The sequence below is a fragment of the Xiphias gladius genome, chromosome 2 (genome assembly GCF_016859285.1).
Source record: "Xiphias gladius isolate SHS-SW01 ecotype Sanya breed wild chromosome 2, ASM1685928v1, whole genome shotgun sequence".
Classification (NCBI taxonomy): Eukaryota; Metazoa; Chordata; class Actinopteri; order Istiophoriformes; family Xiphiidae; genus Xiphias; species Xiphias gladius.
Genome location: NC_053401.1, coordinates 11262670 through 11289246, shown reverse-complemented (window position 1 = coordinate 11289246; position 26577 = coordinate 11262670). Strand labels below are relative to the sequence as shown.

General features: G+C 39.3%; 1 protein-coding gene across 4 annotated transcripts in view; it reads left to right on the top strand.

Annotated features, from left to right (window-relative positions):
- grm8a (glutamate receptor, metabotropic 8a) overlaps positions 1 to 26577 on the top strand; it is a 225922-nt gene that overhangs the window by 182367 nt on the left and 16978 nt on the right. For 2 of the 4 annotated variants that reach the window (XM_040146236.1, XM_040146264.1), the window contains 4 exons: positions 15326 to 15465; positions 19161 to 19307; positions 20893 to 21314; positions 22536 to 22902. In XM_040146236.1, coding sequence (XP_040002170.1) covers positions 15326 to 15465; positions 19161 to 19307; positions 20893 to 21314; positions 22536 to 22902 — 1076 coding nt within the window. Of the gene's footprint in view, positions 1 to 15325; positions 15466 to 19160; positions 19308 to 20892; positions 21315 to 22535; positions 22903 to 23004; positions 23017 to 26577 lie in introns of all 4 variants that reach the window. The other 2 variants (XM_040146245.1, XM_040146254.1) reach the window with 2 other exon arrangements.

Here is a 26577-nt window from a genome sequence, read left to right as displayed (position 1 = left end):
TTGAGTTCCAGAGGTAAGACTGAAATTGCATGAATGTGTCTGTGTTTGTTGTTTCCTGTGCTTTCTCTCTGTGTCATCCCTTAATGTGTCAAAGGCAGGCACTGATTGCTCTTTCATACTGCAACAGCGAGTTCGTGCTCAGGTGTGCTTCTCTGTTATTGCTTGCCAAGAGGGCAGAGAAATCATTCTGTAACCACAAGGTCACAAACTTTATACCCTGATGAGTCACTGGAACCCTTCCTATTTACTGCAGCTGTCCATAGCACTATTTTGAGAGAAATTGAAAAACTAGTTTAGATAAAGCTAAAACGATATGGCAATACCAATGTGATGTGCAAGTTATCGAGCAGGCACCTGCCTCAGATTGCTCTACACAAAGTTCTTGATAAAAGCATCCTTACAGTAAAGACCAGAATTGTATTGTAATGCATATGTAACTGTTTGCCTTTTATGGTGTCTGTCTGCATCACATCCACAAAGTTTCAGATCTCTATAGATGCATAATTTACTGATCAAGACTTAAAATAACTAACATATGAATAAATAATAGTACACTCCACATACAATACTCCCTGAGACTAAAGGAAAGATAAGGGAAGAATGTGGGAATAAAGAGGAGGCCAGTACTTACGATAAGTTTGAGATTTTTGGACTTCCCACCTGCACGTAAATGCATCACACGTGGCAGAATATTCAAATCAAATATATCAGATTGGCTGAAACATGGTAAAACTCTGGATTGGGCCTTGAACTCTGATGCACAGTCAAGGAATTAATGAATAGGTGGAGGCAATGAATTAGCCAGAAGAGAGGGAATTTAACAAAGTGTTCAGACAGTGTACTGCTCCATCACTGATATATAAGAACCGTATCGCTATATTTCTTCCACTTCTGTCTTACTGAAAAATGCACTTTCTGATGCCTCGACACTGGTTCATACTCGTTAAACAACAGTTGCAGTAAATCTGGAAAAGTCTAATATCTGTATCCATCAGTTGGATTTTTCCAGAATCCTCTTTCCTCCCCTAGAAGCAAAGGTGGGTCCCTCCTGGGTCTCTTCCCGCAGAGAACAGTCAGTTTCTCTTTGACTTTTTGGAAACGTGTAAATAAATAAAAAAATAAAAAATAAAAAGGTTGTGGTTTTGTGCACAACATGGTTGCCTGCAAATGATAGTGTTTACTTGCTGAGCTCATTTGCTGATCATAGTGATTGTTTACGAGTTCAGATGAAATATCTTATAAGGTGTTCTAAGAAACCTTCACTTGGGCACTTTGTTTCTTTGTTCTTCAATGTTTCAAAGGCCTGAGTCTCTGCTGTATCTGTCTGAGGGTCAGAAGTAGAATGATGGGGTTTGCTGTGTTGTGCACATCAACAGAAAGCTGCAAGATTTAAAGAATTTAAGCACCCTATTTTGTCTGTGTTTATGTGTAAATACCTGGCGATATTTGTGTTTTCTAGAAGTTTTGTTATTGATTTGTTTAGGGTCGACATGACATTGATATCACTAAAGAACAAAAGGGGCAAAGATGGAGGGTAGCTCTATCTCTCTCTGTATGTTTGTGGCACATAAATGGAGAGGGAGAGAATAAGTTAAAGTTGCTGGAGCATGGATTCTCTGTGCTCTCTCTGGATCCATACCAATTCGCCTTTTGAGCAGCTGCATGAGAGAACAAGACATAGGGAGAGGAGGGGGATGAGTTCGAATTGTTAGGGGAGTGATTGTTCTCCTGTTGGTATCTGTACTGAGCTGAGGTAACTTAAAAGATGAAGCCAACAGGCAAGACTGACAGAAAAGGAAAGAGAGGTGCAGAAAAGCAAGATGAGAAGAAAACAAACTAATTAGGAAGCGTTCTCCTGTTGGAGCTTGAGGTTAATGCCCCCTCAAATAAGATGATTATCCCCGAGACTTCATTTTCCTCATGTAAGGTTCCTACTAAGTTGAAAATCTTTGATTAATCATTAAAATATCATCTTTCACATCTGGTAGGATGGCCTCCTTGTTAGAAAGGTTTAATAATAATAATAGTCCCCCATGACAATAAAATACGTCTGCCCTGCAGGAGTATCATTTAGCATTAAGTATTGTATACAAACAGAGGTTTGAAATCATATTTAAACATGTGTAGTTATTTTACCATATTTCTGTTGTTAGTAAAATTACACAGCAAATATACGAAATAATTGCTTACCTTAAAACCATCTACTAGAAGTACCCCAGAAACATGACACACACACACACACACACACACACACACACACACACACACACACACACACACACACACACACACACACACACACACACACACGTACACACACACACACACATAAACAAACAAACAGAGGCTGGTGCAGTGCAGACCAAGTGAGACAAACAATAAAGAAACAAACCCTGGAGCTGCAATGACACACCACACTGTCCAGGTTTTATTTGCCGGTAAGTTTATTGGCTTATTCAGGCAAACACACCCATTCATGCACATAAAAACCATGCAGAAAATCTTAGTCACCAATACACACCCACACAAACTTACACTCCTATCTTTGTGAGGACATTCATTGATATAATACATTCCCTAGCACCTTGCCATAACCTCAGCCATCACAACTAAATGCCTAACCCAAACCCTTACCCTAACCCTAACCTATTTCTAACCTATACCCTAAAACCAAATCTTAACCCCTAAACAGCCTTTGAAGGTTTGCCAGAAAGTGAGGACCAGCCAAAATGTCCTCAGTTTCCCAAAAGGTCCTCACTCTGTAAAGTTTATTTCTGGTCCTCACAAAGATAGAAGTACAAGTACACGCACACACGCATGCACACACACAGAGAGCAAGGTTATCTGAAGGAATCTAAAACTAAAGTAAGACTTAATTTCACTGTTTGACATAGAAATCTTGACTCAAGGTCTACTTTCAAGCTTTGTCCAAAGCTTACAATTGCATTGTTTTACTTACTTTAATTGTGTGTGTCATCAGAAAAATAATGTAAGACATTCTTCATTAGTTTTAATCAAATCTTTGCATAAGTCTGAACTGTCCATGTCTATATAGGATTGTTACTAAAGAGAAAGAGAGGGAGACATTTAACCAAGTGAGTATAATGTTAAGCATCAGTGGACAGAGCAATCAGCAGTTAATGTTGATAAAAAGATGGAATGATCTAATTCTATTTGTTGAATCACCTGCTTGATTACACCCAATGTCCAAAGACACAAGGACATTCTTGACCCAACCCCAACTGCTCATGTGTTCTTTCTCCTATCGCTCCTACTCCCTGAACGAGTTGACTCATCATCTGAAGACTGCAGTTTGCACCTGTTTTCTTAAGCCTTTTCCCTTTTTTATGTCTGTTTAGGATCTGAGTGTCATGTTTAGATTTTAAATTTACAAGAAGATTAGGTTATTTTGGAAGAAGGGCCTCGTCACTTGGTTGGTCTTTTTGGTCATTAAAAGCCACATTTTTAGTTATTCTTCAAACTAAAATAGAACTAAGTTAATATTGCAATGAAAACAAGTTACATAATCTCCTTCATGGTCTCTTTATTTGCCCACAAATGAAAATTAAATACAAGTAAGTTTTATCATGAGTGTAGTTTTTAAAAAAAAATCTTGTGATTGATCTTTGAGAGTAGCTCTGTGTCCGGGCACATATTGCCATCTTTGCACCACTTTGCTGGTTCAACCGTGAGTTAACAATACATAACAAACAACATACAAAATCTGTTTAAAGCACCTCAAAGGGGCAATACAGGAAGAGAAGGCTCACACTTCCATGATAGTTAAACCCCAAACAAAAGCACAAATCACTTCAAGACCACTTCAAAACAAGATCACTATAGAACATTATGAGAACATAATGTTCTTGCTTGCCCATTTGTCACTGCGAAGTATAAATTTGAGCGGAATAGGGTGACTTTAAAGTTTGCATACCTCGAAGCACCCATATTCACGAAATAACATATGGTGTGTTTTAGGCACAGAATTTGATTCTGCTGGTAATCATGTATGCCTTTCTTCAGACTGAGCAGTTAAGGCCGATTAGAGTTGGATATGGCTTTTGAGCAAAGTAAGAGAGAAAAAAGAAAAGGGGTGACATTAGCCAATTTTTGTCTTCCACAGTGTGTGCTTTTGTCATGCAAGAAAACACTCATTGTGATCTTATCATTACCAGGTTATACCTCCTGCCAGCAAACAAGATGGCCACCGCTATGGGAACTGACTTGCACTAATTAGAGCGGCTTGATTTTGAGATGATGAACTCTATACCTGGCTGCACAACCTTAGGGAGAACAGAAGTAGGGAGGGATTGAGGTTATGCGAGAATGAGAACGGAGGACTAACCAGCTGGGGGATGATGAAGCTCACTTGCTCATAATGACCTCAGAGAGAGGACAGTAGCTCCTTTGGAGATGATGAACTTGACCATGCATTAATGATTTTGGAGAGAGGGGAGCAAAGGAGACAGAGGGTTGTGGGAGTAGAGAGTCTACCTAGGAATATATGACCTTGGAGGGAGATGGAGGGATGAACATATGGAGTAGAGAAAAGGCAGCGATATAGGTGGAAGGGAGAGGGAATCAGAGAACATAGATTGAGAAAAAAGATTGACAGTGGGCTATGGAAACACCCTCTTCAACCGTTATGACCTTGAAGAGAGAGCTTGCTGGCAGGAGGGACAAAGCAAGTGCGAAAGACAGTGAGAAGTGGTGGGTTGCGGAGGAGAAATAAAAGAAAGATTAACTTTGCTTGGAGCAATAACAGCGCTGGCGAAAAGGAAACTTTATTAGCCAAAAGCCTCATCCACAGTGTCTATCCAATTGGCATGGAAAGAGAAATGGAGAGAAACTCAGTACATGGTAAGAATAAAAAAAATTTAAATGTTAAATGCAATATGTCAGGACTAGCTGAGTAAAATTACCTTTAAAAGAAAGAGAAGAAATTGTGAGAGATGGAGAGGATAAATTGACTAGTATAAATCAAACTTTACAAGAGCTTGATCACCTTGAGAAGCAAGAAACTACAAGAAAACAATGAGAAGGATCAAATTTTATAGTATATAGGTATGACATTAGAAAGGAAGAGATGGAAGTCTATATCCATTTTGAGAGACAGGAAAATAGTGGAATAAAGGCTGAAAAAGTAGGAACTCAGAGATACTAAACTTTCATGGGTCAGGGCAACATTGACAAGGACAGAACATTTGAAAATAATTTTTTTTCTTCATTTTTTGACTTTCACCCTACGAAAGTAGTTGTTTTCGACAAACTGAGGTGTAATATTTTGGAAATTTTAGGTCTGATACTGTAGTTTGGGTTTTATAAACATATCACTTGTAAATTTCATATGATAAACATTGCACAATGATGGCTGGTGCCCTTTCACTTGCCAGCTTTAGGTTACTTCCAAGCCTCTCTCTGTCTTCACTTAATATGAGTTCAATAGAGCCAGTCACACAGTACAGGTATCAAGTATACGTGTATGACAGTTATATGATCAAGGGTCTCAGTTAATCAGCTCATAAATAATAGTTAGCTTTGGGTGGCATATAGCATTTACAACCCTCAATTAAATCATTTTGCTCTTATTGTGCCGTTGTCTGACAGCAGACACAGCAGGAGAGGAACAAAAAACCTGAGTGACACCACCTGTATTGTGTGATTGGCTATTTTGAAACACAAAGTAAGTGACAATAGTCCTGGCTGTAGAAAGAGCCAGTCTGAGTGACTCAGCCACACAAACTTGCAAAACCAAGACAACGAGCTGGGAACTACAGCTGCAGACTGGAGCGGTCAAATAAGCTCAGAAAACGTTGTCACTAAACTCTAATGCAGTCTCTAAGGTTGGGACAACACAAATTTAAAGGGAAAACAACAAAACTTGGCGACTATGTTTTCTTGCAGGGGGTTTATATGAAAAGATTGATACCACTCTAGTGTCAGTGCATTAAGTATGGAGCTAGAGACAGGAGGCAATGAGCTTAGCTTAGCATAAAGACTAAAAGTAGGTGGAAAGTCAAAAATATGCCCTACCAGCACTTGTAAGTATCTTGTATGTTTAATCTGTACATAAACAGAAATGTAAAGCTTTTTGAGGACGTTACATAGTGCACATTTATCTGGTAGGGGGATTTTTTAATTTTGGAGAGAGCCAGGCTAGCTCTTTCCCAATTCCCTAGTATTTATGCTTAGCTAGGCTGATTGTCTCCTTGCTCTAGGTTCATACTTAATGGACAGACATGAGACTGATCTTGCCACGAAAGCAAATATGAGTATTTCCCGAAATGTCAAAATATTCCTTCAAACTATTTCCAATTATTACAATAACCCAAACATCAGATAATATCAGGTGTCAATCTGATATTACATTATAGATATTTTAATAATACACATTTCATGCATGTCTTTTGTGCGTTCACTCGTCACAGAAACACCAACATAACTCCTCAGACTTGCACATAATCTCCTACTTACTACCTGCGGCTCACCTACAAGCAGTAGGTAGTAAGTGGGAGATTATACACATAACATCCAACCTTGTACAGGTGGTATCACCTTGTCTGCCCTGGTAGCACAGAGTGAACACCCCTACAAGAAGCAATTAATTTCCACTTGAAGCTGAAGCTGTATACTTGATTGGCTGGTGAAAAATTTCAGCATGGTGACAGACACACAGGCAGATAACAGTCGCATTATAATAGTAGAAAGTTGGAACATATATTTTCAGTATACTGGCATGCAGACTGACGGCTCATTTGTGCAGTGTATATAGCCCCTATATAGTCTTTTCTATTACTCCTCTTTTTACCATTATCATCTCAGTTTTACATATGACCTTTTGTCACCGCAGTGAGCTAAATTCTGCCACAGGATCATTGGCTCAATATAATTTTACATAAGACAACATAATAAGAATAGGCAGATATAAAAGCAATCAGACAGAAAGCCATAATGAATGCAGTAGACGGGCAGACATGCATCCACACAGACACAAAAACAATCCAGAACTGGAGTTGAATTGAGTTTGATGAAATGAGACACCGGTTAGATAATTTGTTATTGTGTATCTGAAGACACCACTAAATCTCATATCTTTGCAGCTTTATTTTTATTTTTTTTTCGACACAAAATGTATATATTTTTTTGTCAGGAATGTGTTGTTGACAAAGATTAGATCTAACCGGATACAATGGGAGTCTGTCAACCGTAGAGACAGAATAATACAAACACACTTGTGCAGGCGAACACACACATACAGAATCTTCTTTGTTAATTCTAATGCTATGTTTATGCTTTAATACATTATGCTATATGTTTAGGATGGTTGGGGAGAAAATGGAATGGTAAGGAAGGACTTAGTAGTGATGGAATTAAAAAAAACAAAAACAGGATGTGATGTCCCCCCACCCACAAAGAAAATAGAAAAACCCTGGTCAAGTTCTGTTTTCATGATCTCTTGATGTTATGTTAATGTTCTTGGAGCCCAGCAAGGGTCCATCCGCTTGAGTCATATCCACTGGCTGCTTCTTTCAGCTGCCTCTGAGACTGATCTAATGGTCTGTTGCCAAGCCTGTCCATGGATCACTTGTTCCTTTAGCAGTCTGATGGAAGACAAAGCCACAAATCCTTTGCATCACACATTAACCATATAGACTTTGGTATACAAGTCATGCTGTTTTGCTTCCGCTCCCAGTGCGAGCGTTTTTCTTACACTCATAGACCTCCTTGACTGAGTCCTCCCACAGGACTGTGAGCTCTATGATGTAAACTGTCTTCAGTGAAGAGGACCAGAGTACCAACTCTGGCCGAAATTTGGTGGAAGCGATCTCAGGTGGAAAGATTAGGCTCTCACTAGCGATTAGGCTAGTGTGCCATTTGGCTAGTGAGAGGTAGTTCAAGGATCCCTGCTGTGGAGGCCGATGTTGCTTAGACCTTGTGTGACACCGAGCCGTTTTTTTCACTTATAACATAGTTCGCACATTCTTCTCCGTGGTTGTTATTGGCTCCTCATAGACAGTGAGAGGCCACATTATTTGGGGGAGAAATCCAAACTGTAGTCACCAGAGCTTCAGTTTGCCGTTCAGCAGGGTCTTGTCAATGTTCTCCAGACAGTTAACGATGTCCTGTCTTAGTTGCTGCACCTGCTCTTTTTCCTTGAGGCTTGCAGTTGTACCATCTGGCCAAGCTTTCGATAAGCTGCTGGGACACTGTTTGTATTGGGTCACCATTGATGAAGACCTTTGTGTCTCTAAGCACCCCCTTATATATGGAGATGCTTTGAGATTTGTTTGGCTTGATTTTCATCTGGACTCACATAATGTTCTCCTGCAGCTTTCCAAGTAGCCCCTTGATGCATGCTGTAGTAGTGGTCAGTGTTTTCATGTTTTTCATGTATGTCCTGATAGGTGGAAGACGCAGCCCAGTCTTAACTCGTTCACTACCCACTACCCATCTCCTGTGCCGAGTCATAGTAGTACGCTCCAAGCAACCAGAGAAACCCAGAAATCCTGCTTTCTGTACAGATGTTTTAACTTACTTGTTCCTTTCCAGGTAATTGGACTGCTTCTGTGCTACTATGCTGAAAAAGATTTCCCCCCTTGACATTCAAAAGGTAGATTGGCCGGAATTGGCTAATGTCTGATGCATCCTTTTCTTTCAGAATTAGCACTCCGCCACCCCTTAGCCACTCCTATTACTTGCTTATGCCATGCCATCCTCATGAGTCTCCAAAGCCGTAGCGTATGACATCGAGTGCATTTTGTAGAGCTTTTATAGTACTCCATTAGGCCCAGGAGCTGATGTTGCTCTTGCTCGCCGGACTGCATTCTCTACTTCTTTCCATTTTGGAGGGCCAGTGTCCAGGTTGAATTCAGGAGGTTCAGTTTGTCGGATGTCCTGTGGGATGACTATCTGCTCATGCCTCTTCAGGTCATGGTAGATCTTTTTCAGGTGTTCTTGCAGTTCCTGCTTTGATGTTTTCAAGGTTCCACTTTTTTCCTGATGAATAATGAACAGTGTAGGTGTATAGAAAATAAGTATATACTCAATATCATATACGACATTATCTCATTGGCTTATTCAGAAGACTGAGGCCAGTGTAATATCATTATTAGTCCTACTCAGCCTATCTCTTTCACCCCATCTCTCCACCTTTTCTTCTGCCAAGTTTGGTTTGGTTTTGGTTATTTAACTCCTTGTTTCTCGATTTGCTAATTTCTCCTCTCCATTGCTTTCATTCTCTCTAAATTGTATTTCTATCTCCCATTCAGGCTGTTTTGTCTCTTTTGATCAACTTAATAGTGTCTCTCTCTGCTTTTATCGCCTTTTTAAATTTTTTTTTTACTTCTCTCTCTTTCTCATTTTCTCTAAGACTGCAGTGAATGCAGATCATGATACAAATGGAAGCCCCTTAAATTAGTTTTCTGAAATTACTGGAGATTGCCATACAAAGCTTTCTTGTGCTGTGCATGTGTGTGTTTGAGTGGGTCTACATAAGTTTGTGTGTCTGCGTGCAGTGTCTTATTGCTAAATATCCTCTCTTTTTACCCTTTTTCAATAATCTTTCCTTTGTTCTAGCCCTGCCTCCTACAGTCTTTATCTCACTTTCACTATTTAGCCAAAGTGTTTCATTCTTATTCATACTGAGGACCATTTAGATCGGGATCCTCTTCAAACATGTATTGTTTCTTTTGCCCGTTCCATTATCTGCTCTGTTTCTCTCAGACAAACTATCTCCTTGCCTGTTTTTTTTTTTCTGCTCAGACAAGGCAGAGTGATAACAGAGCTGCTGAGAGCTGAGGGGATGATTTTAGAAGGAGGGATGGATTGACAGAAAGAGGTAGGAAAGTTAGAGTGCTTCGGAAGAGCACAGAGGAGAGGAAGGGAGAAAATTAGTAGTTTTATAGATAGAGAGAGGTAGGATGAAGCAAGGCTAGGCAGTAAAGAGTGAGAGGAGGGGACTGAGAGGCAAAATATGCTTTGAACAGGAGAGGGGAGGAAGGAGGAACAGCTGCTATGGAAGGAGGGAGGGTTGGCCTGGAGGATAATTTTACAGCAAGCAGTCAAAACTGGCTTGGGAAGGACTGCTAACAGACTGTAAAAATAGTCTGTTTATGAAATATAAAATTCAGAAGGAGGAGAAAGGTGTACAGAAATAAGAAATGAGGATTAGAATTAACCAGCTGCCCAGTTTAAGTTACCTCCTTCACTGGAGACCACTGTGAAAATGACAGTGTTTTTGTGGGATGAGCTCAGGCTTCATTATTACTTTTCTCCTGTCATTTCTTATTCTTTTTTGTGTTTATTTCACTGTCTGTTTGAGCCTTTTTCTGTCGTTCTCCCCTATTAGTGCTATCGATACATGGCACACAGATGGGAGCCTGTTGGCAAAAACTAAGAACACTCACACACACACACACACACACACACACACACACACACACACACACACACACACACACACACACACACACAAAGACCAATGTTTTATTAATGCATGCAGCAGTGTAGATTTTGCATTTCCCCATCACAAACATTTAGTTTCTGGTATGAAGACTTGCTATTCATCCTTAGTGTTTCTAAAGTGAATCAGGCAAGGCCGAGGGCTTTTTTAACAACCCCTTCTGCTTCTTCCTCTGTAACTGTTTTCTTTCTCTATCAATCCATCCCTATTTTTTCTCTTCTTTTTTCTATTTTGTCTCTCTGTATCTGTAGTTCAAGTAACAGGGAGAGGTCTAAGGCTATTCATTCACCCCTATCACCCCTAACTATCAGCTGGGCAGGTTTTAAGGGCTATGAAAATTGATATTCTCACACAGTCTTTAGTCCCCCCGCCCACTCCAAATCTTGCTTTCTTCCTTTTTCTGCCAACTAAGAAAGTTTGGAGTCTTTTCAGCTGTCGTGCTATGTGATATTCACACATATTCTCCCTTGTTCAACCTCATTTTCCTTCTCTTCTTGTACTTAAGATCCATGTGTCTCTGCGTCAGTCTGTCAGAAAGATGGGCCTGCTCAGTCTCCTACTTTACTTCTATCTTCCTCTGTCACTCACTTTTCCTTAATCTTTTTCTGCCTTTTCTCTTTTTCCTCTCTGTGGCTTTTAAGCTAGCTAAGGGTTGAAGCGTTTCTGCTGTCTTGCTTGCTTTTATTATCATATTCCCCACTCTGTTTTGTCTGTACTTCTGTTCAGGTCTCTCCTGGGTTAGCATGATTCAAATGGGTGTGACTGACATTGAATATATTTGAACTTAGTGGCAAAGCAAATAAATTCATCATCTACTTTCTTGTGCCAATATTACTGTTTAACCCTTATTTCACCCTTATTCTCTCTCTCCTATTTCATTATTGAATCAAACAGTAATTACCTGTGAGTTTGCCTAGCAAAACTTGAGAAAGTTGTGAGAATTGTAGGTTTCTTGTGATATTCTATTTTTGATCCCCAAAGGGAAAGCCTCCAACTCTGTGGGGAAGCTACAGAGCAGTACCTCTGGCGGACAGGGAAACAGTATCTTGCTCAACAACACTTCAGCAGATCCCGTGCTGCTATGATGCCTTGCTGCTGCTGCTTTGAGAAAACCTGGAAAGTTAAAATAAGTCCAAGAAAACGTTTGCTTGCACGTAGGGAGACATACACACACACACTCCCCATGCCTTCAAGCAGAAGTATTAGCCATTCTCACCACGCTCAAGCAGCCCAATCTGAGCACCCAACCTCCCGCAAATAAGACACTAGAACTCAGAGATTTAATTTTTGTTTCCCTGAATCACACATCTGTCCTCTGGCCTTTCCAGCATTTTCTGTGTCATTTAGGAGCTTGTCAGCTGGTTGTAGGTTATGCAAAATGAATGCAGATAAGGCGATGAAGAAATTAGCATCACAAGAATTTATTCTATCCTCACTGAATAGGTATATCAATGTTGCTTGTTCTCTTGTTCTGTTACATTACAAAAAAAACCTACAGTACACCAAAATGCACTTAAAAAAATTAAGGGTGAAACACTAACTGCTATGAAAGACTATGTGTGACTCTAGTGTGATAGTTTGCCTTAGAGCAAAAATTAGTTTTCAAAATAAATACAGTACTAACTTTCAATTTATGGCGGAAATTTTTTTTGCAGTGCAGCATCTTCCTTTCAATAACTGAACATAATAGGTATCATTACAGGATGAGATGGAGGTGTGTTGCCAGGGCAACAGGTAGATCACTTATTTTTCATGGTCATGCCAACTAAAGCAGAAGTTGTGAAAATTTTTGTGTTGATATGTCACTGTGAATGTCACCCATACTGATGACTTACAAGGACAGCCAGAGTACATTAACACATTCACACGTTTAACATTTGCGGTTTTTCCCACTTCTCTGCTTGGACTAATGTTTATCTTTAACTAACCCAGCAGACAAACAATAAAAATGTAATTAAATATTTTCAAAAATTAAAGAATAAGTCTTGTATTACAATTTATTGATAATTAATTTGAGATGCATTTTAAATAACTGTAAAGTTCCATATGCCCCTGTTGCAGACATACTCAATGAACCAAGTCGAGTCTTTTCTAGAAATGTTATGAAGAATAAAAAATGAAAAACCAAATGGAAATTAATTATGCCAGTAAGCCTTCCCATGTATCTTTTAAACAAGCAAATAATACAAATACTATGAGATTGAATAATCATTTTATCCTCAAGGTAACTGCTGCCTTTCAGAGCAAAAAGTCTGTTTTTGCTCTGCATAATTTAAAGTACCTGCCAGCATGTCTCTGCTCCATACAACTGTTTTAGTTGCTGCATCCCTAAAGAGGCATGATTGGTGTAAGGGGAAAATTAGAAGAAAGTCAGCCAATAAATTACTGATGAAAAGATGACAGGCTAATCACTGGGTGAGAAATAAACCTTTTTTGTTTTGTACTTATTTATTGGTGTTGGCTGCAGGCTGGCAAATCAGCCAATCAAGCAGCTCAACTAAATCAGTCAACCTGGGCAGGTCCTTGTTGATGAGCCCTGCATTTTATAATCTTTGATGAAGTTGGTAAATAGCTTAATTGCCTCTCTTTTTATTTGGCCCTGTTTACGTTCATTTTTTCCTTTTATTTTTCTTTATTTCATTTTATTCTCTAAAACACTGTTTGATAAGTGCTAGAAAGAGAGGAATGGACAGAAATTAAGGTAGCATGTTGTGGTGGGTGGGGAGAACGGAACAAAGCAGCAGATTGAGCCAGATTGATAAAACAAGGGAAGAAGGTAGTTAATTAATGTGGGACCAAATAAAACGTTAGGGGCGGTACATGTAAGGAAAGAAGAAACGTAAGACCAAAGAGAAGAGATGAAGGAAGAGATGATGATATAAAGTATGCCAAAGCACCAGAAGAAAATGGACATTTTGGTGGAAGAAAACAGGACAAAATGATAATGAGAAAGAAAAGCAGTTTTGGTGGTTGTAGTTTTCAGTCTGATGGGTATGAATAGTCCCTCTGACTAATTCCTGCTTACTCGGGTAAGGTAAACAGAAAAATCCATTTTCTGTTCAATGTGCACTCATTTAGCACAGAGGGATCGGAAAGAGGGAGATGAGACAATGGATAGAACATGGAGATCTGGAAGGATTTGGTGGGAGTGAGTTTAGTAATATTAATGACCATGTCTGTAAGTGATGTGCATGTTTTTGTGATTTTTTTTGTGTATGAGCAAGAAAATTGATTACACATGATTACACCAGTTGTTGCAGCGATGGACATCATGCATAACTTGTGGTAATAATGAGAGATTGAGACCTCCAGTTTTGTCTCTCTTATCAATTAATTCTTCCCCCATTCATTTTTCTTACTGTCTCTTAATAAGACTCATACTCATTCTTGCTTGTTTTCTCTCTTTACCCATTAAATTTATGTTTCATTACTTATGGTCACAGTGAGAAAACCTTCACATTTCTTTCTCTAAGTTTTCTCCTTCCTTTGCCTTTGTCTTTGTGTTCTCCTCTCTGTTAGTCTTAATCACTTTTCTTTCTGTCCTATAATCCTTTTTTGCTACCCTTGTCTCTCTCCTCCTTTTGTCTCCTTTACTGTTAAGTTTTATTTTTTTATCTCACACATTTTTTCTGTTTCTTTGAATTTCTTTCTGTCGATATTTTCTCCCTCTAGCATAAGTGCATTCTTTCCTCCTCTGTTTCTCTGATGATCTCCCTTGTCTGTCAGTTTCTAATCTTCATCTGCACACTCTTTCTCTCTTGCTTTGACTCATACTGGTAACTGTTTTTATATATCCTCAGCATCATCCAGCCATATAAATGACTTATATTACACAGGTAGAATTTCCATAATGTAGTGCTTTCTCCACATGTACACTGTAATTGGATTCCCTTTATGCTACGGCAGATTCAGCAATTTGATTTGATTGTATGGCTTCATAAAATAAAGAAGGCAAGTAAGACAGAGTGGGGGAAGGATAAAAAGTTTGTGTTATGCCTTATTGGTGGGGAGAAAACTTAACCTTAGAGGACATATAAATTTATCCATGCATGTGCATGTTTAATCACACTACACTTCTTCTAACACATATACACACAGATGGAGGTTCATCCTAGATTAAAGAATAAAGGTGATGGCGGCTTTGCTATCACAGCTACTGAACACTCGGCCTGAGAAAATATTTCATCATTAAATTTATATATAAAGTATCTCATGTATGTTGCCCTTGCTGCAGAGGCATGATGTGTTATTTCGTATATAAATATTGTATCTTAAGTAAACAGTACATTGATAATCGTATATTAATAGTACAATGAACAATGTGTGAGTGTTGTCTTTCAACAGGTAAATGTAAAATTTAGCCTGTTTAAAAGTGGCCAGTCACTCTGGTCTAGTGTTGTGTTAACTTTTGTTACATACCACATTTTGTTACATTTTTTCATTTTTCTTTTTTTCCCTAAAATCTGTGAAATTCCAAGTGGTGTTTGTCATTATGCTGCTTAGATTGACCTTTTCTTATCATGTATTTCAAAAAGCATTTCAACAGCATTCACCGAGGGCACTGTAACCTCTTTTGGTACCACGTTAACATTTCAAAAAAAGATGATCATTCTGACTTTTCTGTCTTTCTTCTTCTCTTCGGAGGAAATGCAGCTCTAAGAGGGTACATCTTCCTGTATTTTATCAAAGATTTGGCCACCAAATATCATTTAACTTTTGTCCTTTTTATTTTTACAGGAGTTCTGGGCATTCCTGTGGTGATCAATAAAAAATGGAGCCACTGTAGTACAAATCAAAATGTAATAGTGTCATATTAAATGACCAAGTTGACCCTTTCTCCAATATCTACTGTCTTTGTTCCAGGAAGTGCCAGTACACCAGTGGTTTTTAATGAGAATGGAGATGCTCCAGGAAGATACGATATCTTCCAATACCAGATTACCAACAGATCTACTGCAGAGTACAGAGTGATAGGCTCCTGGACCAATAAACTACACCTTAAAGTAAGATTTTTACACAGGCACACAAACACAAATACAAAAATTGCATTTGCACACAGTATATGCTGAGTATATGCTGACATCTGTATCACAGCAACTAGTATAATAACCCACCGCATACAAAGAAGACAAAACAATAATGATCAAATGAGCAAGAGTAAAAGCAAGGCAAAATCTATAGAGATCCAACTTTGACGTGATCAAAGGAAATAAACCATTATTGGAAGAGCTTGCCAAAAATGATTTCCAATTATATAATGGTATTTCACTGATTAAGATGTTTACAATCTCAAAAAGGTTTAATACAAAAGATGTATTTTTGCAGATGTGTTTCCAGCTCATTCCATGTAGTTAATAATCTAAAATGTATTTTGATTTGAGTGGTCAATTGAAGCTTCTGAGGCATTATAAACCAATGCCTCAGAAGCCTCTGCAGAGTGTTCAACAGTTCAACATCACTGTGACCAACTGCCATGAATTCAAAATCCCCAGTTAATGGTCTGGATTTGTTTGAGATATTCAGAAGCAAAGGTAAGCTATAATTGAGCATTATTTTTACAAATGTGTGGCTTTTCCTCAATTCATATATATATATATATATATATATATATATATATATATATATATATATATATATATATATATATATATATATATATATAATATACATACACACACATAAATGGTGGCACAGAAACTGGAGTATGCCCCTGAGCCTCACACACTTCCACACAAACAAACACATAAGTTAATGCAGGAGCCCACTAAAATCTCATTTTCTTCGCCACAGATTCTCACCCACTGATTTACACTTACAGGAAACGCATCTTCATACACCCAGATTATAGCGCTGACCTCACAAAGAGACGTCAGTCCTTCGACCAGGTCAAACGAAGAGTTAGTAATCTTGAACTAAAGTACTCCCTCCGTTATCCATGCACACTGAGTGTGTTGGCTGATGGTTAAGCGCAACTATTCAGTGACCAAAAATCTGCTGAAACCGATTTCATGTCTTATATGAACTCCTCCATGATTTCTCCAGCGTAAGTTCCTTCTGGAGCTACTGGCTAGCTGAAGCCAGCTATCCATCACAACGTCTAGGAGAGATTTCCCACTATGAACCATGAGGACACTCTTTCGAGATATAGTAGGTGGTGAATTTCGAAATTAACTGGTGGAATTACTCCTTTTCTCTTACTTTGACTACCACTGATAGGATGTTTACATCCTGCAGTTTCACTGGTATGGTTAGCCGTGAATAAGCTTGTTTTTCGTTGATATACAGCCGCCATAAAGCGGAAGCCTAGTGTCGTAAAAAGTTGTATTTTGTTTTTGTCAAAGTTATATGTAGCAGCCTTTATCATTTCATATTTTTGGAACTAGCCTTTTTTTTATTAATCCCAAATCTAGTTTTTTGTTACAACCCATTTTACCAATATTAGATCATGGTGATGTTGTATACCAGATGGCTTCTAAAACTAATCTTCTTCCTCTCAATGTAGTTTATAATAGACTTTGCAGATTTGTTCTTGGCTGTATTTTCATAACTTATCATTGTAGACTGTATGAAACTGTTAATTTGCCCTCTACCATCATAAGAAGACAGCGACATTGGTTTACCCTCACTATTTAAAACAGTTTATGGTACCTTTCTCCTCTAATTATCAATTGAGACACTCTATACAGCTCTTTTTTTTTTCTGTTTCTGCAGTTTCTAAATCAATAGCTAAGAAAGCCTTTATGTTTAAAGCTCCCTCTGATTAGAATGATCTACCTGTAAATATTTGGCCCAGATCCCAAATATTGGTCCATATCCCATATTTCCACTGGTTCAAAAATGCCCTGTCTTCTTATTATAGGATTAGTTGTACATGTCCATAAAAACAGCTCTTAAATTCAATTTTCTATAATCTATTAAAGTATGACCCATTATGGTTTGCTTGGAATATGATTTCATTATTTTCTGTATTATTATTTGATATTTATTATTTCTTTTGTTTGTTTTTTCAAAATTGGTTTTGTTTAATTATCTAGTTATTTTTGTTGAATGTCTTATCTAATTGTGTTTATATTGTATTATTGTTGTTGTTGAGGACCCCCTCGAAAACAAGATTGTACATCTCAAGGGGTGATTCCTAATAAAGGTTTTCCAACACGCTTGCAACACATGTACGTACACAAACTCCTTCAGCATTGCTGGATTGCTCTGTGTTATAAATCCACCCAGGACATCATTAGAAAGGCCAGATGACAGATGAGAAGAATAATAGAGACGAAATGCTTCCTGGCTGATGGACGGCTTGGCTGACTGCAAGAGAGAGACTGCAACAACACAAAGGACAACACATAGTTAGGACACACACGATTGGGCACTTTGACAGTATACAAATTAACGGATATATTTGATTGTTTTACAAATCCAGCTGGGTTTGAAGGCACAGTGGCAGATTTAAGTGGTGGCAGTAGGTGAAAGTTTTCATGATCAACAAACTGTTTGGATGTTCATAAAGAGAGGACACCTAAATGCAAGTCAAGCTGGTATTTTTCAAGGTAAATGTTTGGTTGAACATACAGTATTTGGACACAAATACATAGTCGAGTTGATGTTTATAATTAAATCAGATTCCTATTGTGGTTCATATTATGTCACCAAAGAAATTAACTGAAGAGAGGTTCATGACGGGGCCTATGCTGTTTTGACTAGTGCGTAATAAAAGGGTAATTCTAACAAAATAAGTTGGGTGTACCTGTGTGCATGTTAAGATATTGGTAAGTCTATGAATACATAATGAACAAAAACACTCAACAGTGGGGAAAACAGCACCAAACAAAACCAAACAAAAACACTTGAAAAGTTTCAAACAATGCTAATTTGGGCTCCTGCACACACACAAACACACTTTTTTATTGTAAGCGTATTTCTCCTGACAGATATATTTGCAGCACAGTAACCCAATATTGTGTGTCAATGATCAAATCAAGTCCCTGATGAGTTTTTCCTCCTAACTAGTTTTTGTTGGACTGGTACATTGTGCGCCTTAAAACAGTAATGCCCCATTTTACTCAGCTCCCTCTGCAAAAAACATGAACCTCGGGGACTCCGCGTAATGACAGAGTTTATTACAAACACTTGCACACATAACGACAAATTAAAACACACACACACACAATCTCACACATACCAGACATAAGGAAAGCTCGGGGATTCACTTTAATGCCAGCATGACACAAGCACAAATAAGCAAAATGCACACATGGAAGAACATGTGCACACACACAAACACACAGACACGCACACACAGAGGGAAATACAGATGGCCTTTTTGTGCCAGATCTGATTATGGTCTGATTGCTGGCTTCCACACTAGTTGCTGTTAGTTTTGTGCCCGGCAGCGCTCCGGCAAACGATCAGAGGATCTCTGTGCTAATTGCTCTCCAAGTTGCCCTGAAGACATAATTTTTTGCAGGTACCAGGAAAACTGAGTGTTTAAGAACTGTTAACACTCAGTAATGTCATCTTGAGCAGATGGCTGCCACTCTTGGTGCTGAATAATATGCCACAAGAAAGTGGGGCGTTTTGTTTTACCACTTGAACACACGAATAATTTTAGGTTTATTCTGTTGAACTTGAGACAAAAACAAACAAAATCTACATTTGCCATGTGGACAAATCTCATATATATTTTCCAACTGTCTAGGTGGAGGCCATGCGTTGGAGGACAGGTGACCCATCTCTCCCAGCATCTGTATGCAGCATCCCGTGCCGTGCGGGTGAAAGGAAGAAAGTGGTGAAAGGTGTGCCCTGTTGCTGGCACTGTGAGCGCTGTGAGGGATACCACTATCAGGTAAACCTCTGGAGAAACGTCCTTCAAGACCTGTGGATTTGACCCAAAACAGTGAAATAAGCTGCCCACACACTGCGACTGATACGCGATATTCATAGCATTCCCTATATCACTAAACTGTTCAGGTTTGCATAAATTGAAGATCAAATTTCACAACTCAGTGTATGGAAGACCATTTGCTTTTTTTTTTTCAGGAACCAGCTTTTGTTTCATTTTGGTCATTTCATCCAAAGTTGATACTGGAGACTTTCTATCAAATTGTATGGTGTCCAAAGACTCTGACTCATTACATGGTTCACAGGTTGGAGACAGTAAAATCCACCTCAAACCTAATTCACTTTTGTCACTCAGTCATGTATAATTAAGTGAATGTTTACAAAACATTTACTGTACTGTTGAAGCTGTCCTTTTCAAAGCTTGATACCAAACAAGAAACAGTCCAGTGTAATACATTCCGGTGTTGCCCTCTGGCAATCTAAGCCAGGGTGATTTGGTAGAAATACATAGAAAATTTATAGAAAACAATTGATATTGACTTCCTGCATCAGTGCTTCTTCACTGTAGCTTTTATTTTGTTTGTGCGGAGTAACAAAAAGAAAAAGGACTTGTAAATTGCCTTGAGCACCCTAACCAGTATGTGTAAAAGTTTTGTCATTAAAAAACGTGTTAAAAATGTAGCTTTTGACCAAGAGTCTCACCTTGGTTGCACTTCCTTCACCTGCTTTACGATTAAAGCCAGAATCAGTCATAATTTACAATAAATCAGCTTCGAGATGTGTTTGCAATAACACCACTTTGACATTATAAACATGTCAGTCTTTACATGTTATTTGCTCTACAGTAGAGTTCTGTCCCCCTGTGTAGTGATCAGGATTTTTGTTTCATTTCATTTCAGTTAACCAAAAAAAGTAAGCCACAAAGGCGGCCCATTTTAGATTTATGTATGCTGGAAGAACCCCACAGATGCTATTATAGCAAATGGAAGTACATAATTGGAGGTGAGGGGAAAAGGGTGTGATCATGCATTATAAAGATACATCCCCCATGCTAATTATATCAGGATCGGGGAAAATATAGCAGCCCATCATCCTTCTTATTGAGTTAGAAAAATCTATGAGTGAGCCAGTATATGCACAAAGGATTTCCTTGCTCACGAACCAAATAAGGAAAAATAAAATATCAGGCATAACAGCAGCAGACGATGCTTGTCAGAGTGAGTATTCGATACTCATTTTGCAGATACATGCATCTTTTGTAAAATCGATAACCTGTTGACACATTTACTGTAGATTTGGCAGAATGGAAAATGGTATAGCAGCATGACAAAAAGAAGTAAGTGAACTAAAGAGCAAATGTACAAAAATGTGTAAAATGTGAGCTTTTCTTCTTATTAAGGAGACAGTTTTTGACAAATCCTAAATATGAGCTTCAATAACTCCACGCATGGCCAGTGGGGTTCAGGTTCATGGTTCATACCATGAAGAGATTAGCTCGATCCATAGAAAATTAAAAGGTCTTCCATCGAGTCTGTTCTAGGCAATGACAAAATGTAAACACTCATTATCAAAAATTGTGTCTCCCACAGGCTTCAGAGTTCACCTGTGAGCTGTGTCCATATGAGATGCGACCTGACTCCAACCGCACCGGCTGCGTTCCCATCCCGATCATCAAGCTGGAGTGGCACTCCCCTTGGGCCATCGTACCTGTCTTCATCTCCATGTTGGGGATTATCGCCACCTCCTTCGTCATTGTCACTTTTGTCCGGTACAACGACACGCCCATCGTACGAGCATCAGGCCGGGAGATGAGCTATGTGCTGCTGACAGGAATCTTCCTGTGTTACGCCATTACGTTCCTGATGATCGCGACACCGGATGTGGGAGTGTGTTCATTCAGGAGGATTTTCTTGGGCTTGGGCATGTGTTTCAGCTATGCAGCCCTGCTCACCAAGACCAACAGGATACATCGCATCTTTGAGCAAGGGAAGAAGTCTGTAACAGCACCAAGGTGAAGACAAAACCTGTCTGTCATTGTACAGACTCTCTGTTTGACCGCTATGTTGATGTGTGTACATTACACATAGATTTTGATGGGTGTAGTGGCACTTAAGGTCGCTGTAAGTGTGTGTGTGGGTTTTTTTTTCTGTTTTTTTTGTTTTGTGCAGTGAGGTGTGTGTATTTACACCAAGACTTAACCTCTATTTCTTCCTTACTAAGCTGCTTGCAATCATTATTCATCATTTATTTTTCATGCATTATGTATGAGATTCATGAACTCATACTCACCTATTGTACTCAGTGCGAGTGACTCTGGGAGAGAGCATCAACTAAGTGGCTAAAATGTTAATGCAGGATTTAATAGTGCTCAGGTTCATGTCCCTGCTGCCCAGATGGTCATCTTTTTTTCTTTCAGCACTCACCCAGCTGTAAGATTTAGTGTTATTGTACTGCTATTGCTCATACATATAAAGATTTTTTTATGATAATTAATTTCCAAATTTCTCGCCTGCTTTCCAGAAAAGCCAGGACAAATTATTTAGTTGTTTTTTAGTTGTATGTGACTGTTAGCTCTTAGGAAAACAAGCAAACCAGCAAATTAGACTAAATGTATTGAACAAAAGCTGTGACACAGTTGATGTAAGATGCAGAATGAAACAGTTAACAGTGACATTCTACAGAAAAGATTTTGAGGCTCTTTTTCAGGTTCAAGTGTGTGTTGTGCCTCCAGGTATTCAGGCACTGAGCATCCTTTGAGCCTGGGAGCTCGAAGGAGCAGTCTGTTTCTTCACCAAGGGTGTGAGCGAAAACATGCACAGCTTTTGTTATTGGGTATTATTCCCTTGCGCTTTTTATCTCTCTCACATCTTAGGTGATCATCATATTTCCTCTATCTCACTGCTTGCTATATTTTACTAAAACTGCCTCTCACTGCCCTCTTTTTCTTTTTAACCTCGAATCTCATCCTCACCTCTTCCCTGATCTCCCTTCACCTCTTAGTATGGGTTTGTGGGAGTGTGTATGGCCGCATGTATCGTAATATAGTACATATTACATAAAAACTGCCAAAATCATTTTCATGTAGCGGTGACGCTTTTTGTTTTTTAAACGCACATAATATTTGCATGACAGAAAACTTTCTAGCATAGGTTGCCCCACTTGAAATGAAACCCTAGGACCATTATTCCCTTGCTGCACCACCTTCTCATATCATTAATCTTCTCCTTCCCAGGTTCATCTCTCCTGCCTCCCAGCTCGTCATCACCTTCTCCCTGATCTCAGTTCAGCTCCTGGGCGTGTTTGTCTGGTTCGCGGTGGACCCTCCCCACACTGTCGTGGACTACGGTGAGCAGCGGACCCAGGACCCCATGTCGGCGCGCGGCGTCCTCAAGTGTGACATCTCGGACCTGTCGCTTATCTGCTCCCTGGGTTATTCCATCCTGCTGATGGTGACGTGCACAGTTTACGCCATCAAGACACGAGGTGTGCCCGAGACCTTCAACGAAGCGAAGCCCATCGGATTTACCATGTACACCACTTGCATCATCTGGCTGGCGTTCATACCAATCTTCTTTGGCACATCCCAGTCTGCAGAGAGGGTGAGTATGTGCATATGTGTAAATTTTATCTCTAGCTTAGTATATACCTAACCTAACCTGCATACTTTGACATCTGTTTAACATTTTCTTTGTGAACTACAGTCTACAGAGAGTGTGAGTATATAGATGTTGTCTGTACTTCATACCCATCATCTTTAGGAATTCAGAGTCCGCAAAGAGGATGAGACCATGGTGTGTATGTCTGCTAGTCGGCTCATCTTGTCTGTTGGATTACCCTGTACATCACCTGTTTGGGATTTAAAGCAATTTTCTCTGGGTGATCACAGTCTACAGGAAAGATGACTGCAGAGTGCATTGCTCTATGAGTTGGTGTGTGGATGATTTGACTCCATGGAGAGAGGTAATGGACTTAGATGATATTTGTGTGAAACTATGTATATCTTTGTGAAAAAAAGTCTTGCATAGGATAACAATTCACTGACAGGTGGGCTGTGATGGTGTGCTTTATGGGCTTTCTGTGAGCATGAATAAATTCCCTTGAGCCCATTTTTGCAGCGTTATTAAGTTTTAGAATCACTTTTTTGAGTCATAAATTTGCATGTATTGCTATGACAAAAATTGCTTTGCTTTCTCTCGCTCCTTGAAAACCTTCTAGAGATAAAAACTGCATCTCTTGGCACTGAGAGTTAGACATGTTTTACAACTATAGCTGGCTTAGAGTCACGACAATTTCCTCTGAGTACAAGAGGATGATTTCTGTCTGGCTGATTGACTGGATCCATCCCTTGGTCCAGGCTTTTCGAGGTTATTCCTCCTACCTTTAGTCAATAATTGATCGGTATTTGATGTAAGATGTAACTTTAACAAGGTGGCGGTGTGTGTCTGGATGCAGTCTTTACTGTACATTCAAGGTTCACATCATGAATGATATGATTTTATTACGGATGTACAATACATGTTTTCCATGTATTCCATGCCATTTAGATATTTTAGGTTTAGTGTACATCCCCATGTACACATGCACAGGCAATGATAGAGACAAACAAAACAAACAAACTTGTATTTCTCAGACAGACGATAATCAGGTATGTTAGTGATTGAGTGATGGTTTGACACCTTATAAAAAGGTGTCATTTCACCTTATCAGTTCAGAAACAGAGTGTTAAGAAGGCAAGGACACACACACACACACACACACACACACACACACACACACACACACACACACACACACACACATATACTCACACTCAAAAAGTGCTAATCTAATTCATAACATCATACACACAGCAAACCTTTGTATTTACCGGAGCTAAAGCCGAAGTGGTTTTTTGATTCAATTTCATGATAGTGAAACTATTCTGGTTTTAACAATAAAACTCTTCATACACTCATTGAGATTCAAGGCATGGGTTCAAGATTTCACAGGTTGTATGTAACATAACACGCACCTTTCTTTATTATAAATGTGCACAAAGCAGGTAGATAAGCAGTAAACACATACACATGCATGGTTGTGAAGAGATAAATAACATGTTGTATTTCTCAGGTTTCAAATATAACTTGGTATGCACATATACACTATAGAGATATAAATATAAAAATATATTTATTAATCAGTTTAATGTACAGCTCCATATAACTTGCATTTAGTATGCTTGCGTCTGTATGTGTGTTTAAGGGTACAACAAAATGTGTCCTTGAGATAGCCATCAGCACAATCTCAAATTTCAGTATCCTGTCCCACTGCATCATCCTCAATAAAAGAGTCAGCTCTTAGAGTCTTTACCAGGCAATTTTCATTTCCCACATTCCCTGTGTCTCAGCCGCTTTTCCTTTCAAGGTGGATGCCGGCCTCTGTCGCATGGCAAAAAGCTGACATCAAAGTGATCCAGTCTAATCACACATCAGGCAAATCATACTCTTGCTGGATGTTTCATAGTATTTTTCCTTTACTTACCCTCTTTTTTTTTTTTTTTTTTTTTACCCAAAAGAAGCGTTTTGGAGAAGTTATTGAGGCAGGATTTTTTAAGAGAGTCAGTGAGTTGTTTTTTTTTTTTCCCCTTTCTTGACCTTTGTCATTTCACAATTCATGCAACATCATGCTGATGTGCCCTGGCACCTTTGGGGTGTGTCCACGCATCTGTGTGTGCAAGCATGCGTGTGTGTATGTTATCTGATGTGCTGAAGTGTCCCGTCTTAGTGGATGGGCTGAGCAGCCTCCGTGCTATGTTTGTTCAGCTAATTAGAATGTCCAACAGCGACTTAATGTGTACTTGCATTTGAGTGTGTTTGTCTGGTGTGTTGTATTTAATTGGAATATCCACCAGTGCACATTTGTGTGTCTGTGTATGTTGTTTCTAATTGGAATGTCCTCTGGAGTGTGTGGCAGCTGGCTGGCTAACAGCGAGAGCATAAGAGAGGGAGGAGAGAGAGGAGTGAAAGGAATAAACAGGTAATGATGTGACTCGCTGACGGGGCTTTAATGAGGAGAGCTCTACCAAGGGCATAGGTCTGGTTTTGTTGGGGGGGGTTGCAACGCTTGTGTCCTGTGCTTGCTTGGGAATGCTGAAATGTGTGAAATGTACAGCAATGTTTGTTAATGGCAGTGAGGTTGTGGTGAGGCTCCTGTCGAAAGAGTGGCTCTCACCATAGCCACGTGAGACATTTTAAATGCGTATTGTATGAGGGCGTGATCTTCTAGGCGCCATTCAGCCAGACTCCACCAGATCTGCTTCAGTGCTTCTTTTCAGGGTGATGGTGAAAGAATGCATCTTTGTGGGAGCGTTTCAATTTTTTGCCTTGACAAAAGAAAGCTCTTACTTCAAAGTCCACTTACTTGAGTTTTTTCTAGAGCTTTTAAATGAATCGCACAGTCTTTTAACAGACAATTGAGTTTGCTAAATTGTCATGGAGATTGCTCAGTTAGCACGCTATCATTTGGGTGGCTGATGCTCGGCAGGTGGAGCGTGTCCTCCATTGATTGCAGGGCTGGCACGTGTGGACAGGAGAAGTGTCGTCAGTAAGCAAGACGCTGAACCCCTAGTATGGCTAACATAGTAGGTGTGTGTGTGTGTGTGTGTGTGTGTGTGTGTGTGTGTGTGTGTGTGTGTGTGTGTGTGTGTGTGTGTGAATGGGTGAATTAGAGGCAGATGGTGTCACTGTGTGAAATTTCAATCTCTGTCTCTGTTTTCAACAGTTTTAGTCTGGTCCGGAACACAATTTCTCTGGTCCATTCAGTGTCTTAGCCAGGGCCCTTTCCCAAGTGTAGTGTTCCCGGCTGTTGTTGCATGTAACATCATATGCAGCGTCTTTTCTTACCTGGGAGGTCTGGTCTTTAAAGTGTACCTGCAGAGGTGTAAATGGTTTCTGGCAAGTGTATGAAAGCTCTGGAAAAAGCTAATAAATTGACCTATAGTTAAGTTTTATTGTTTTTTTTTTCCGGTGAAACTACTCTTTACGAGGTCCATAATAATCTTTGATGCTCGGCTTCTCTTTACCTCATTATTAGCTTCTACCTGCTAGATTATTCAGGATACATCTCCAGGTCCACACTCTGGTAGATGTGCTATTTTCCTTTTTCCTGCCTATGGGCCAGGCGGCAGCCGTATTCATGAGACAATTTTGTGTTTGTGTGCGTGTGTTTGTTTGTTTTTTTTTAATAGTCTCTTAGCTTTTGAGCCATGAAGAAGACCATCAACCTTCCTTTCCCCA